The sequence below is a fragment of the Clytia hemisphaerica genome, unplaced genomic scaffold (genome assembly GCF_902728285.1).
Source record: "Clytia hemisphaerica strain Z4C2 unplaced genomic scaffold, Clytia hemisphaerica genome assembly, whole genome shotgun sequence".
NCBI classification, from domain to species: domain Eukaryota; kingdom Metazoa; phylum Cnidaria; class Hydrozoa; order Leptothecata; family Clytiidae; genus Clytia; species Clytia hemisphaerica.
Genome location: NW_027104279.1, coordinates 84,554 through 100,301, shown reverse-complemented (window position 1 = coordinate 100,301; position 15,748 = coordinate 84,554). Strand labels below are relative to the sequence as shown.

General features: G+C 36.2%; 1 protein-coding gene across 1 annotated transcript; it reads right to left on the bottom strand.

Moving 5' to 3' along the window:
• Positions 1-9,065: 9,065 nt before the first annotated feature.
• On the bottom strand, positions 9,066-11,927 carry LOC136816869 (uncharacterized). Its single transcript, XM_067073198.1, has 3 exons — positions 11,296-11,927; positions 10,619-10,850; positions 9,066-9,842 (listed from the first exon to the last, which is right to left on the bottom strand). Exons 1-3 carry the CDS (start codon positions 11,794-11,796, stop codon positions 9,193-9,195), a joined length of 1,383 nt encoding a protein of 460 aa, XP_066929299.1. The 5' UTR covers positions 11,797-11,927; the 3' UTR covers positions 9,066-9,192.
• Between the last annotated feature and the right edge of the window lie 3,821 nt (positions 11,928-15,748).

The window sequence follows — 15,748 nt, the reverse complement described above, 5'->3', positions numbered from 1 at the left end:
GGTTCTTTATTACACGAAATTTTTCAATTTGTGTTAAATACTTCCATATTTTCATGTAATAAGGTATTTGTTAATCAATTAATTTGATACTGTCTTTTTTGACGTTTTTTAACTGTTTTTTATAATGACTTTTGACTTTATACCTCCATACAGCTCCATATCTCGATAACTACTTTTCCAAAATTAAAAAATGATACATCAAAATTTAAGTTTGCCTTTCCTCTTTACCATGAAAAAAGAATTTAGTTAAAATTCAATTTTTTTTCGGACACAGTTACCCTCCAAACTCTTATACTTTTTCGTGGGTCACCCAGTATTCAAACAAAGTTATAAATCTTTTATAATGTTCTATTTTGTTGTAATTTTGTAGAATTGAACACTTTCCTAGTATTCCTTTTTATATAGAAACAATGGAATGGAATGTCAAATTTGATCGATGGTTAAGAAATTTGAAGTGGCAGTTTAAATTTATTTCAAAAGTTCAGTTTTTAAGGTTATTAATAAAGTTGAGGGGAGGAGGTTTTGCGTAAGGGTATGTCTATTGTTTAAATGACGGCGTTTTTATTGTTCTCTGCGTATAAATAAGGGAGGGGGCAAAATCTGGGAAATTTTTGCGTACTCTTAGCTTTCAAATAAAAAGGGGGTTTGAATAAAGAGGCGGTCGAAAAATACTTAAAATTCTAATAAATGGGGGGGACATAATTGTCAAAGGTTTCTTATTGTACTTCTGAAAACCTGAAGAGATGGTAAATATAGGCTGAAATTAGATAGGCTATTTAGAGCAAAATAAGGTACCTTTTCCTTGAAAGCTGAAGATATTCTTAAAAATGAATAAACGTAGGAGTGCTTATAAGCTCCGGGAGGGGGAGACGAAAGATTAACAAGCAGGGGGCCTGTTTATTTGGAACCTAAGAGTACATACTTTCTGGATGACCAAGTGAGAAGCTTTTGAAAGTTATAACTGTACAAATCAATACCTTTCAGACATCTTCAATATTTGAGGGTTTTTTCTACATGAAAGTCTTCAAAGTTTCTTCTGGGTTTCCTTAAGGATTTTCTTTCCTATTATATCCCAATTTCCCTCAGGTGCTAACATTTCATACAGGTTATACGAATATCTCAATTATGTGTTTAATTATATTTGACATTAAGTAATTTATTGAAGATGAAGAAGGAGACAGATAAAAAATGTGCTAGTTAATTTTGATAAACAAGAATTTGTTCTATCATTTGGTTAGGAACATTTGGCGAGTTCCTGAACGCAGCCGCAATCAAAAAAAATGTAACAGGACTGTTTGTGTCTTTTTTTACCGTTTTGGCCTAGAATATATATATAGCAAACATAGTAAATAAGCTGACTGTGTCTTTTATTGGATGTAAAAAAAACTGCATTCGGTAAAACCTTCTCAAACTTTCAACAATGATAGAATAAACCAGTGTATCAAAATTAAACAGCACATTTTTCATCTTTCTCCTTCTTTATTTTCACTTAAGCCCTCAAAGTCTACTGAAGCTAAGCCAATAAGATATTCTTATAATTATTGATATTCACCGAAACACTGTTCGTTGTGCACTGGGGTGAAGTGTGTGACGTAACTTGCACGGCAACTAACTTGCCTTCTGTTGGAAGATCATTTTGGGCGTTTTGGTGTTACCGCCTACCAGGGCCTTAAATAAGAATATTTTGATGGTCGGACACGATGTCCGAAGCAAATCAATTCGAGTTGGACATGTCCGAATGAATTTTTACTGTTAATTGGTCGGATTATCCGACGTGATTATCCGACGTGATCGTTATTGGTTGGACAAAAAATAAGACCAACTAGAAATTTATAGAAAGACATTAGTGGAGAGCATTTTTTACCCTTTTGGCTTGAAGCAAGCTTGAAAAAGGATGAATTGTTTGCTTTCACACACAAAGAATACAGGACATTTTAAATAAGGAATTTGCCAATTTCAAATTTACGTAATTATAATCTTTTTTGTTTGAACTTATTATGGGATTGGAAATATGGGTCGAACATTTCATTAATGGGTCTGACAATGTCCAATGTCTGACTGTTATTTAAGGCCCTGGTCTCCAGCTTTGGGAAGTAGCAATGTTTCTTGTTGTTTTCGATGGAAAATGGTAAGAAACTTTAGTTTAAAGTGTTATTTAGTTTTTGCTGGCTAATAGAAGGGCAGAGGGTCCTGGATGGTAATTTTCTTATGAGTGCAGTTAAGATTTTTTTTATTGTGGCCGTGAAAGAAACTATGGTACAAAAACTTGAAGGAAAATACAAGGCAAGATAAATTAAATAAACATAACATAAGATAAGGATTAACTGAAATCCTCCAAAACATTTCAAATAAGGATTGCACTTCATAATCAAATTAGAATTTTAGGAAATGAAAATACCTAGCTATTCAAGACATTTAGAGGACAAAAAAATGTGTTTTCTTGCCTTAGGCGGCAATCACAAATATCTTTGTTTTGCGTCACCCGACCGACTCTTGAAAATTGAGTAGATTTGAGTAGGTGAGTCGGTAAATTTGTCGGACTTTTTCTGTCAATCAGTGTAGCTGGAACCTCAATATTCCAGGATTAGAAAAAGCTATACCTGTGATCTTTTTTCTTTAAAGAATCAACAAGCCATCAACATCGATAAATTACACACATTTCCTCAGAAATTTTTAAAATTATCTGCCATTATGACTTTCTTGAAAGCCGTTCCGAAATTAACCAATCAGGTTATGTATCAGAATTCCTATGGGAATTCTTTTCCGAGATTTGTAAAATAGCTAAGTCGGCAAAAAAACTTTTCCTGGGGGTTAGAGGAATAAACAGAACTGCTATCATTTGTTTTTTATTCAACCATATATTTAAATTTGCGCTCAAAAATACTCAAATAAATAAGTTAACAATATTCAATACACTATTTGTATCTCTCAGAAAATAAACACTTACAGAACGACATAGTTTATCATTTGGAATATATACCCCCGTATTTGGACCATTCTATCGTGGGTGCAAAATAGGGCGGAAACTAAGTAGCACCCTCAAAATTACCGCCTCGTCTTTATTCGCCCGCGCAAGAATACGAGCTAATCATTTTTTTCTTGAGCGCTCAAGGTGGAAAAGGAAAGTGATCAATATTCTTTGAAGGAAAAACGTCAGAAACAAACCCAATGACCAAAAGATGTATTTTGTTGTTGACAATCGATCCTGTGAAGATGAAAAAATTTCTGCTAAGCGTTTTTTTCGGAACGTTAAAAAACTCTAATTTCGATCTTTTCTTAAGGTAAAGAGGTTGCGACATTTGGGTTAGCGAGGCAAAAATGGCTAAAAAGCTGGTAAAATTGAAATCCTCAAAAATCAAAGTTCCAGCCTCACTGTCAATGACCTTTCCTTCGTTCAAAAATTTTATTATTGCTGATTTTTTGCGAGCGATTTCTAGTGCATTCGCAGCATTTTGACTTTGTTTATCATTACATGCGCCATTTCGGGGTCGGAGGTCACAGTGTTCAAAGGTCATAATTTTAAATCAGCCATTACACGCGATTGTTTTGGCTGCTGGCTGGCTGGCAGTTTCCTCCAAGAATACACTCTAAAAATGGATGGAAAAATGGAAACTTTTTGGATGGAATGGAAACGAAAATGTCCAATATTCGAATTTAGCGCTGTCCTCACTTATTAAAATAAAAAGCTTTCTCTATAAGGGGTCTTCGACAAAAAACTTTCGAATTTTTTATCGGCATTGGGCCGATAAGCTTCAGACCCCCTCCCCCCCTTGCTCTTATCGGCCAAATTTTTCAAATCTAATTTTTACATCTTCGAAAACACAATTTCCTCCAATCTTGTCCGCCATTGCCTTCACACCCGTCATCGTTGAATTTTTGTCTATTTGTGCACCAACATTGAGTTTGTTCATACCCGCATTGATATTGTTAATCAAAACGGGATGAAGTTGCAAAATTTCGAAGGAAAAGGTAGCGTGCTGGCCAATGAAAAAAGAGTTTTTTATCAAAGCTATTTCAAAACTGTACTTTTAAAGTTGCAAATTTGCGCGCAAAGGTGAAAGCAAGTGAAATCATATGCCTTCAGTGGAGTTTGTGGACGAAATCAGAAAGAAATTGGCTGAAAGGATTTTCGTCTCAATACTTGTTTTTTTATCGGATTGTAGTTGGACCCCCCACCCCCTTAGGGGCCGTCGACAAACGATTTTCCTTTTTTTTAACGGCTTCTGGCCGTAAGGGGTGGGAGGGGGTCACTGCAATGCCGTTAAAAAAGTTAAAACAAAAAAGGAAAGTCTCACTTACAAATTTCATCAGTCCAAAAAATAGAAACATGTGAAGAAAGGCTAAGACCAAAACAACCACACGACATTCACCTTATTCCCGGTCACCAATTAATGCTTCGACGAGAAAAATGACTGGTTACGTGACGAAAGTCGGCAGTTTTTCCTCACTCCTTGCTCCACCCATCCCGCCCTGACTTGCTGCGGGGCTTGGAGTTTCAAAATTGAAAGGTCACGGCTCAAAACAACATGTTTTTTCCGTGCGAAAAGAAGAACTTTGAGGATTACGAATCGAAAGAACATGGCGGCCATGGACCAGTTGCCAGTGAAAGTATTTACTTTTGAAGAATTTTCTTGGCCGCTAAGACGTAGGGGGGGAGGGGGTCTGAACCTTAACGGCCTCAGGCCGTTAAAAAAAAGGAGAGTCGTTTGTCGACGGCCCCTTATCGGCCCAATGCCGATAAAAAATTCAAAAGTTTTTTGTCGAAAAATCCCTAAGAAAAAGTGTGACCAGTGGAAGAATAACAAAATTTGATTGGCTATGTTTTTAACCGTTATTTGGATCTGGGAAATTCAAACTCTCAGCCCGTACCATGTAACCTGAGATCAGATTGTGAATGTTTTCTGCACACCACGCTGAAGCTCTAAAGGGATGTGTGAAAACAAACAATCTGACGAATATGCAATCTCGAAATCGTAAGGACCGCGTTCGTCTAAAAGGACTGGGAATGACAACAAAGTTGCGCGATTGTGTTTATGAATAGGGCGCTGTATCAGTTTTTATTTTTCCGGCGCACAACAAGATTCTTGTTGTAGAATTTTCCGCGGGAGGACTATTTTCCTCAGATGTATAATTTTCAAGCGCCTTTAGAGGTTTACCGTGCGCGTAAGAAAATTATGAACATCTGTCATCAGGTTAGTACCATGCTATACATTTCGCCATCAGTTTATCAAAGAAGAAATCGTAGCATGGATTCATACATCATACGTGCATTTTGAAGACCAGTCCAAAAGTAAACTTTTCACTCTAGGATTTTAATTTCCTACCTAGAGATTTTTCACAATCAGGCTATTTTATTCAAAATAGCAAGCTTTTGCATAATTAAGCTTTATAGCTTAGTTTTGGAGAAAATTGGTCTGCGTGTTCATTATTTCAAATTACACGTCAAATTACAAGCTTCAACGGGGAGTGGGGTGCAGAATAGCAGCATACCCCTGTGGAAATGTTGTTTAAAACTACAATGTGGTGGAATATTGGAGCACTGCCGAACTATGCAACTTGCCAAAGCTGAATAGCTCTTGCTTTCATCGTTGAAACTCAATTTTTCAGTAGACCATCCATTAGACAGGAGACCCGTCGTGTGTTTTTTTATAATTTGATGTACACAAGACGGGTTCGAGCTGTGAGTCCAATATTGGACTCACATTTTTTACAGTGGGAAATTCGAATTTAGCGCTGTCCTCACTTACTAAAATAAAAACCAAATTTCGAAAGTCGCGCTTTCTCTAAGAAAGTGTGACCAGTAAAAGAATAACAAAATTTGATTGGCTATGTTTTCAACCGTTATTAGGATCTGAGAAATTCAAACTCTCAGCCCATACCATGCTATACATTTCGCCATCAGTTTATTAAAGAAGAAATCATAGCATGGATTCCCAGGCTAACCATCCATCAGTGAAGGAAAAGTGCTTGGAAAATTAAAAAAAAAATGGCTAAATCTTAAACTTAAATCTAGATTACAAGGAAAGCGTTGGGTGTGATTCAGAATCTTATCCTAATGGGGAAATTCTTCCTAGGTTATTTACAATTTAAATCAATCAAAAATACAAACCCTGTCGAAAAAAACATGATGAAATGTCAGCCATTTTGTCTCGCGCCTTTTCCAGAATTTTTCGCGCTATTTTTTCTTTCTTGCTTCGACCGGAACTCCCGTATTTTTTCCGATCGGAAAAACTCGGCCGAGTTAGAAAATCGAGTTATCCTGAGTTATGATGTCAATAGGCCATTTCACAAGTCCAAATGGATCATGGGTAATAAGAACTGATTGCGCCCCGATAACAACTTCCCGTTAGTTAGACACTGTGAAATGGCCTATTTTGGAATTTTGTGACGTCATTTTCACAACTCAGCTTATTTTACTTCCTTAAGCTTTGCGAGTTATTTTTCATTTTACTCGGGATTAAAGGGACATAACAGTACTTGCAAAATTTGTAGACAAACTGTATGCAGCGGATACAAAATCAAAACAAATGTCACATGTCAAAATAAAAAATTAAACCAGATATGGCTATAATTTTGATTGTTCAATTGTTTTACAAGTTTGTTTTGGACACGTGATTTTAATTGTTCTCTTTAACTTTAATGACACGTGGTTTGCACAATTTTTACATTTTACTACTTTAATGTCCCTTTAGATAGTAAAACAACAAACAAAGACATATAAAATATCCCCCAAAATGGGACTAAAAAGTCAAAGGTGCAAGTGACTGATTATGATGAAAAAAAGATTACGTTGTGAAAATTAGTATTGTTTTTAAATAAGTTTTGTACATTTAATGTAATGGTGTTTTTTTTTCTGCAATGAGAGAAATCCCTCAGTAATTTCTCTTCTGTCGTTTCTGTTAAAATCCTATTTTAGCAATTAACTAAAGAGCCCCCCCCCCCAGTGGTTGGCGTTATGGTGTGATGGAGGGTTTTTCGTGGTGTGATGGAGGGTTTTTCGTGGCGTGATGGCGTGAAATTTTGAAAAAAACAGCGTGATGGCGTGAAAATGAAGTGCTGGCGTGATCGTGAAATGGAGTTTTTTCAGGCGTGATGGCATGAAATGTGCAGTTCAGCGTGATCGTGAAAATTATATCTATTACTTGAATCGTAATTCTATGTCCATTTTATCCAATTTAGAGGGTTAAAATCTCAAAATTTTCTTGGTCGGCCCAGCTATGGTGGGGCCTCCTATAGATCTCCTTTTAAAACATAAAAGAAAAGGTGCAAACAGTTTTATTCATTTGCCATTTTATCCTTGTAACTTCCAATTGTCTTTAGCAATTGCTAGCTAGTCTTTCTTTCTTTCTCCTGTTGGCACAAACCATGATTGCGTTTCCTCCGTAACTAACATTTTCTTATCTTTCTTAGATGCATCAAAGACATCAGGTTTATTTCAGGAAAATATATATTTGTAGCAAAACCTTTAAACAAAAAAAAGCAACAGGTTTATTATGAGGTGTAATTTTGAGCAGATTCTTCAGATTGGCATTGATCAAAGGAATCATGTGATGTTTAAACCATATTTTGGAAAACAGAGAGTAAATGAGGGCGATTGTAGCCATACTAAATTGAAAATTTCTCCCGTTTGCGCAAACTATGGTTGAGTCTCCTCGTTCCCCTTTTGAAAACTATTCACGCTAATTCACAATTAATGCCCATGGGTCCCGTCAACGAGCAGGGGACCAGGGGGCATGGTCCCTCATGTTTTTACCAAAAAAGCTAAATGGTGTACCTTATGGTTTACCCGCCGAAAAAAAATTGCAGACCAGAATGGAAAATAATATGCGAATGATACAACTTTACCTTTATGATGGGTTAATTTTCACTATGCTGATATTAATTTGTCTCCAACCACATGTCATTAAACGAATTTCATTGGTCTAAAATGATGTAATCTTTGATCAAGCCAATAAAAATGTTATGAAACTCACTAGCCTGTGGTCTTTTGACGCGCAAAAACTAGCAGGCTGTCCAACCCAAATCGTAAAATATTGAGAAATAGAATAAACCATAAGTTTTCTGGTCTGTAAAATTTCAAAACCTGCGCAAGATTTTTCGTGAAACGACGGCGCTACATGCGATTCTTCTGCTTATGGTATACAAAACAAGAAAATGTTGTTTTTTCAGCGAAATTTCATCCTGGAACCAAATTTTTCAGGCGTGATGGTGTTAAATCGAAAAAAAATTGGCGTGATGGTATGAATTTTGGGTCCGCTGGGAATATAGCCTGGAAGCCACTTAACCCCTCCTAAATCGAAGAATCCGATGAAGCAAAGTGGAAATATGAACCTGCAATTCTCGCTACGACTTTTAACATCTGAAAAACTACCCAAAATTGCCAATATATTTTGGTGCTTATTGTAGAAACGTTCAAACCCCCTTCTCTATGTTTTGCGTGACTTTCTGAACAATTTTCGTCGGGGCAATCGATCTTGTAGACCCAATGTTGTTGCTACTTCTTTGTCGCGAGGTGCTTTAGTTGAACATACATAATGGAATATTGTACATCCGAAGGATTCAAAAATTTTGGATATTCTTATAAAAAAATGTGTAAAGGAAGCTTTATTCTTTACATATACTGCTATCAAGTAGCCTTTTTACGAGCATTTTTACTTTATAAGGGTTAGGCCTTATGTTCTAATTTAAATGTTGTTATGTAAAAGTGTAAATGTATTTTTGAGAGGTACGAAATATAATTTTCCTTTTATCTTGGGGTACAAATTTTTCAATGTAAATTTGCTAGGGTACAAAAAATATTAAATCCTTCGAAAATACCATTCCACTCCGGTATATACTTTACTTTATGACCACTTACTTTAGCGCTATGAATTATCAAAGTTATCTTTTCAACCATAGTATGCTAGAATTCAAGCATTGATTGAAGATAACAAAGAAAAAGGAATTTAGGGGAGGGCTTATTTTAGAAAGAACTCGCCAAAATCGTCAATATTATTTACCGTCTATTTTTTTCACATGTTCTTCGTATTAATACTGGACTGAAAAAGATACAAGTATTATGAAGACAAAAATCAAATTATATTTTCAAAAGAAATCATATTATAATTTATACATAAGAGTGACATAAAGATAGTGATACATAAAAATAAAATTCATAATAACTGAACAAAGAAAATATTGTACGAAAATAGTTTATTTTGGTTGAGTAGCTTTCATTACAGTGCCAATCTTCTGATGAAGTGGAATATTATCTGCATCCAAGCTTGGATTTTGACAGCACTCCTCCCATTGTACACTGACTCCAGGGCGGAATAAAAGACAATGGGTGGAACCGCCAAAATGGAACATTCCTAACTGCTCACCTTTCTCAACATGTTGGCCTTTCTTGACTGTAATATCATTTGAAGAGACTTCCGACATACCGATCGAAACAAATCCAAGGACACCAATCAGGGGGTTGTCTGCCATGATATAGATGACAGCACGTGCTGCAACATGTGTGATGTAACCTTGGGACATGTTTGGTGAAGCATAATCATCTTGGATAACATGCGTTTGTGAGTAGTAAGAACCATCAATGATCTCCGTTTCAATAATGGTACCAGAGATTGGTGAATGCCAGCGATGGTAGCTGAGAGCAGACAAGAAAGCTTGGTAAATCGTACCACCATGGAAATACTCAGCCCATCCATTATGGTTCAACATGTGATCAAGGGAATAGGGTTGTTCTTTCATCCAGAATACACTCTTTGGGTTGACTCCAGTTTCGATCTTGTATGGTGCAGATTCACAAGCGTTTGCAATGATGTTATCAGCATCTGGGCTTGGCAATGGTCGAACGTCTATTAACAAAAAGTAGCAATCCTTTATCCACAGAAAACCTAAGACACGCCCCTTAAAGCACTATATCGACAGGCAATATCTTATTCAGTAAGACGACAAGGCTTCAGACATTTTCATCCTCTTTATACATACACGTTTTTGGAAGAACACACTATATAAGGACATTTGATGACCAAAATATTATGAACATAAGTTAAAAGGGCATCACAGACTCTAATATATCCATATTTCTTAAGAGATTACACAAAAGTACTCACAAAAATGGTAAAAATAAGAGTATTACGCCTAAAACCCGAGTTCATTAAAGCTATGGATGGTCCTTTGACAAACGTATGTTTGAATATGTAGTATGGTTTTTAAGCCGAATTTTCAAAAATTGAAGGAGCCATGGTCATCCAGATATCATTTCCGTTTAAAGGGATAATCAGATAGTTTGTAATATCTGGCATATGGATCCTTCTATTTGTCCTGAGCAAAATCTCAGTTTTTGCCTGACTATTTTCCCAAAGTCGAGATATTTAGGTTACACGATTTTGGCTTTTAGGATGAAAACAATAGAAATTCAACGTAAGAACCGTGTAAGAACCAATTTTCAAAAATTTGAGATTTTGATATCTCGATGTTGGAAAATATTTACACAAAAATATTTTGAGGTTTTACTAAAAGGACCACAAAAGGTTTCTGTAATCTAAATATCTCTTGAAGGATAAAGTCTCTGACCATATACTGATTGATTATTTTTCTCACAAAACACTTTTCAACGACTAATTCTTACCAGGGCGAAATTGTCTTGTAAAGAAATCATCCCAACTTTTGAAACCATAATGCTCTTCATCTGGATTACACTGGAATTGATCAGTAAATGAATTTCCAAAATCATCTTCCATATCTTTAAGGGCATCTTCACAGAACCACCCCTCTTCGCCAGAGTGTAAAACGGAACGCGATGCAGGACTCATTAGAAATTGGGCCCAGTAGTTCAGCACTCTCTTTAAGATTGCATTGACCTAAGGAATGAAACAAATAAAAACATCGAGAAATGAATTTAAGACATTAACTTGGGCTGTTTTTCGATATTGGGGATTTGCGTCCCCTTTGAGAATTTCTCCGGGATTTTAACAACAAACAATAGTAACAATAAGCTCCATTTTTCAACAAGATTTAACATTGAACCCAAATCTATCAAATTTACTGCTTCTATAAAAGAAGTGTATACAAACACGCATTAAAATACAGGGGTGTAATTCTTTAATACACGTTTTTTTGATAGGAACAAGCTATATAAGAACATAAGGCTTCTATAGCCAAAATATTAAGAACGTTTTAAGGCTCTGCGGACTCTAAACGGCCGATTTCTTAAGAAAATGAATAAAAATGCTCAAAAAATGGTGAAAATAAAAAATGTTAAGAACCTTTTTAGGCTTGTTCTTATAAAAAAAGCGTGTAAGCTACCTTGTCATTCAAGAAGCATGCATATCCATCAGCAGTCGCCATTGGCCAATTCACCAAAGCATTGATTGGGAATCCAACTAAAGCATCTCTGCTGTAAACTGGTGTGTATGTCATAATAGCATCCAACTGCACGATAAAATCTTGCCAAGAGTCACAAAGCTTTTCGTACTCTGGATTTTGATTCCAAAACATTTGGTTGAAGAACATATTCACTTCTGGATCTGTGATGATTAAAACGTACAATTCTCTGACAGGCTCGTGTAGATCCAACTCTTCAATTTCCTTTTTAGTGACATACGGTCTCAATTCTTCTTTAGTGCCAGCTTGACCTTTTTTAATAATAGGATGGTATTTGGTGATCAACTCGTACAGCTTCTTGTACTTCTTTGAATCCTCAATATAATCTTTTTTGAATTTCTTCAAAAACTTTTCAATGTCTTTGGCTTTTTTTGGAAGCCAGTTCTTGGGTCTTGAGTTCCTCACCTTTTTTGTGTTTGGCATTTTGGTTGATGACTTGATTTCCCCACTCACGTTTCTTCACTGTAATGGTTGAAGTCGAGTGTCGATGTGCTGTTACAGCTTGCTCTTTTATGTGCAAAAAAGAGGTGTTGACTGGCGAGGTCCTTTTGCACGATTCGTTTGCTCATTGGTTGAACAAGATTAAACAAAGGAACAGAATTGTCTAGTGGTCTGGAAAAGCTATTATCTCTTTTTATTTTGCCATTAAGTTCTGCTTTTACGTCTAACAGCTTCTCTCTATGTTATTGCACATAATTGGCGTACTAAATTATCTACGTTTAATCACGTCTCTAAGGAAAGCTGTCCGAAAGGGGGGCATTAATCTGTCCTTGACGTAATTAAAATATTTTGATAGCGATCTTTATTGGATCAATCACAACAGCTTTGGGTGTATTCACATGGTCTAAATCATAATAATGTTTTGTTGATAGAATGATGAAAGTCTAGAAAAGAAGTTTTATTACTTCTTGCTGATGTATCTGAAACGTTTGAAAGCGAAACTAATAATAGCCTTTGTTTCTTTGGCGCATGTTTGAAGCAGCTTGAAATGTTGAAACAATGGGTGTCCCTAATTAAAGTATCGAGTTTGAACATGCGATTGAGTAGAAAAGTTTGTGTGTGTTATCGCTAAAATATAAGACGAACGTTCTCCATCACACAGGCTTATTACAAAAGGTAGTTACAACATATAAATTAATCGTAATGACAAAGAAAAAGAGGGAGAGCTTAAAATACAATTTTGTGAACACGCACATAAAACTTTCTACTCATAGTTGTGTTTCGACTCGATACTTTAATTAGGGACACCCTGTATACAAAACGGTTCAAAATACAACGAGTTCACGTCAATATACACTTCAAGAATTCCTTCTCACTGATAAAAGTATTGTTTTGCCACCCGTGGGAGGGGGCACTCATATGGTCCGACCTACGGCATGTTCCGCCATTAAGGGTAGAATTTCTCCCTGCTTGGGTTTCGATAGAAATTTTATCCGGGTTGTGAGACAGGGGTGTATGAAGAGCTATGAAACAGTTCTTAGAAGCTGGTAGCAATCTACTTAACACCCCTGTGTCACAGACCCGCTGGAGCCCCAGCCACAGCCCCACTGGAAAACTTGGCAAAAATTCAAAACCCTGGAATTTCAGCCCCACTGGGAAATCGACTTTGATTTCATCCCCATTAGAAATTCAATGTCTAAAAATTGTACTCTAAAACAAACCCCATTGAATATTTACCCCCATTGAAATTTCAATGTAAATTTTTATCCCTAATGTGGGAAAAAAGTTTTACCGAGGCTGTGAGACAGGAGTGTTATGTAGGAATTCCTCTCTACCCTTCACGTGTATATTATCAAGCACAAGCACTTTAACATATACCTCAAGTAATAGGGTTTAAGTAGTTGATAGATGGCAGGTTTTGTAAAATAAAATGTATATAATGATGTCCATAATGTTATAAATGTACCGTTTTAAAAAGTCTATTCGCTGCCTCAAGTACAATCAGGGACAAAAGGGAAATTCACCGGGGTGTTTTGAAACCACAATCGATTTGTAAGTGCTCTAAAGTAGGTAGCTTCGAAGGGTAGAGTTTTAACTCTGAGTTTTAACGCTAGACTTAAGACTTAGGACCTTAGGATCCGAGGATCCAAAAGTTTAAAAATGGTCCAGTAGGGCTTGAATATAGCCTAGAAACCAATAAATCCCTCCCAGATCGAAATAATCGATGAAATCAAGTTGAGGGCCTGAAATTGACATTCTCGCTCGAACTTCAATTTTCGAAAAATGGTAAATTAGCCAAAAGTGCAAATATATTATGGCACGGATTGTACAAATTTCCGCTTATCAACACACTAGACTTTCTAAAATAAAATTCCGCCGGCCTAGAATCTAGGACTCGCATGAAAGTAATTTTTCATTCGCCCTCTACCAAAAAAGCAAAACCTCTGCGTTAGTGCTTTTCAGTGAATAGGCTTTCTGGGTCTGTGTTACAGCGTCGCTAAGGGTATTAATTATGTACTTTTACCACAGTCGGGGACTTTTCTAGACGCAAAAGGAAAGCTACTAAAGACCAAAGAATTTTTCACTGTCTTTCCTAATTATATCAACAGGTTTATTTAAGTTATTTTTAGTTAAGACCTTGATTTGATGTCTCGTTGTTGTACCAAAAAGTTTATTTATCTTCTCTATCTTGGATCAGTCATTGACGTTGGAAATTAATTAGGAGCTAACATTCCAAAACATTCCAAACGGTGCAAGCTTACTAAAACAGGAAAATTTTTGTTTTTCCAGGTTGTTTTTGTGGTTTTCTTTTAATAGAGGTGACGATAGAAATATATTTAATGGATTACTTTTTTATAATGAAGCTGCTTCGACAATTAAAAATAGAGTTGGTTTTGTCACGATAGATCTTATCGGAGTTTTTGATTGTCACATTTCTTAGAGAATAATTCATGATAGAATATAAGAATATTCATGATCAAAATTGGCCTAAGCTAAAGAGTGTGCTAAGAATCTCACCATCGTCAAATTCAGGAAACAGAGCCTCAAGCAGACTCTCATGCAACCGAATCGATAGACTGGCACGCCAGTCGGGCTGGAACGGTATCACGCGGGAAAAGTTTATCCTGATATTCCGATGGCGGATTGGCGGCCGCCCACGCGAAAGCTTTAAAGGAAGCGGGCCAATTTTCCATCGAGAGGAATGATAGGCCTTTGATGTGCCACATCCTCAGTCGGGTTCAACAGCCCTTGCCCGTAAACTTAAAAATATTTTGGTTGGACCCACCAATCCCCGAAAACGAGGGCTGGGTTACCAGACCTCCCACTGCAAAATTTCTGACGCGGTCTCGCAAAATTCCGTAATGTCAACCATCCCGATGTTGAAAATTTTCCCGACCTTCAGAGCTTTAGCATGTGAGCGTAGGATTTAGGTAAGTGTAGGAAGAAATTTTGTCAGCAGCCTCTTACCAACTTTTCCTCGTTCTTCTACGCAGCTCCTATTTTAGCAAACGCCCGTCGCCTTTATGTTCCCGCCCTCTGACATGATTAATTAAAAGACTAGTTTGATAGTCTACCGAATCGATCACGGACGCTTTTATAAAAGTGGGGGTTGTACTTTGACGGGATTGGCCCCTTTTTAGTACGGTATTACGGAATTTTACGAAAAAAGAGACGGGAAAACGCTATTTTAAAATCAGACGGTGATTTTAATATTTGTACTGTAACCATATGTCCGGGATTCCTGGATTCCGACCATAAAAACCCTAAATAATTGATTATAAAACGTTCAAAGGCGAAGCAATTAAAGTCTATCTCAAAAGTATGTGGACACTTTTTTAACAAATTTTAACAAAATTATTTGTTTTCAAAAAAATTATGCACAATTGTAAAGATATCATTAAAGTGTATAATCCAAAAAAAGTTAAAGACTTTATAGTGTCTGAAAGAAATATTTATTTCAAGCATCCCCATATGGGCGAATATTTACTTTAGTCAAGTTTTCTGGTAAAGAACGTGCTGTAAACCGTTGGAAGATTTGCAGAAGACACTGGTGGGTCTTGTTGAGGATTGAAAGGTGTTGTCTTCGATATATCACGATCGATAATATCGATAATATCGCTGACAATCATTATCTTCGATTTGAATAGTTTTTCGAAAATATATTTCAATAACGTCTAAATGAATATTAGATATTATATTTCTGAAGATGTCATCAGGTTTTAGAAACAAAACACCAATATTTTGGTCTTTGTTGACTTTATCAAGATTTCGTAGAAAACTTATTCTCATCGTCATAAGAAAATTCTTCTTCTTTACTCAAACAAGCACTGGGCGAAATAAGAGATTTCCAATCCTGGAAATATCTTGAAAATATTATATTTCCATATACTTTTGTAAATATGGAAATTTTACTTTTCTATATTTCCAAAGTTGT

What these genes read in the sequence shown, in the direction of transcription:
- LOC136816869 (XM_067073198.1), bottom strand. Translation starts at nt 11,796, where the DNA reads ATGCCAAACACAAAAAAGGTGAGGAACTCAAGACCCAAGAACTGGCTT. An exon ending in CATGCTTCTTGAATGACAAG is followed by an intron (nt 10,851 to 11,295) that starts GTAGCTTACACG and finishes TTCATTCCTTAG; the next exon opens with GTCAATGCAATCTTAAAGAG. An exon ending in TACAAGACAATTTCGCCCTG is followed by an intron (nt 9,843 to 10,618) that starts GTAAGAATTAGT and finishes TTTTGTTAATAG; the next exon opens with ACGTTCGACCATTGCCAAGC.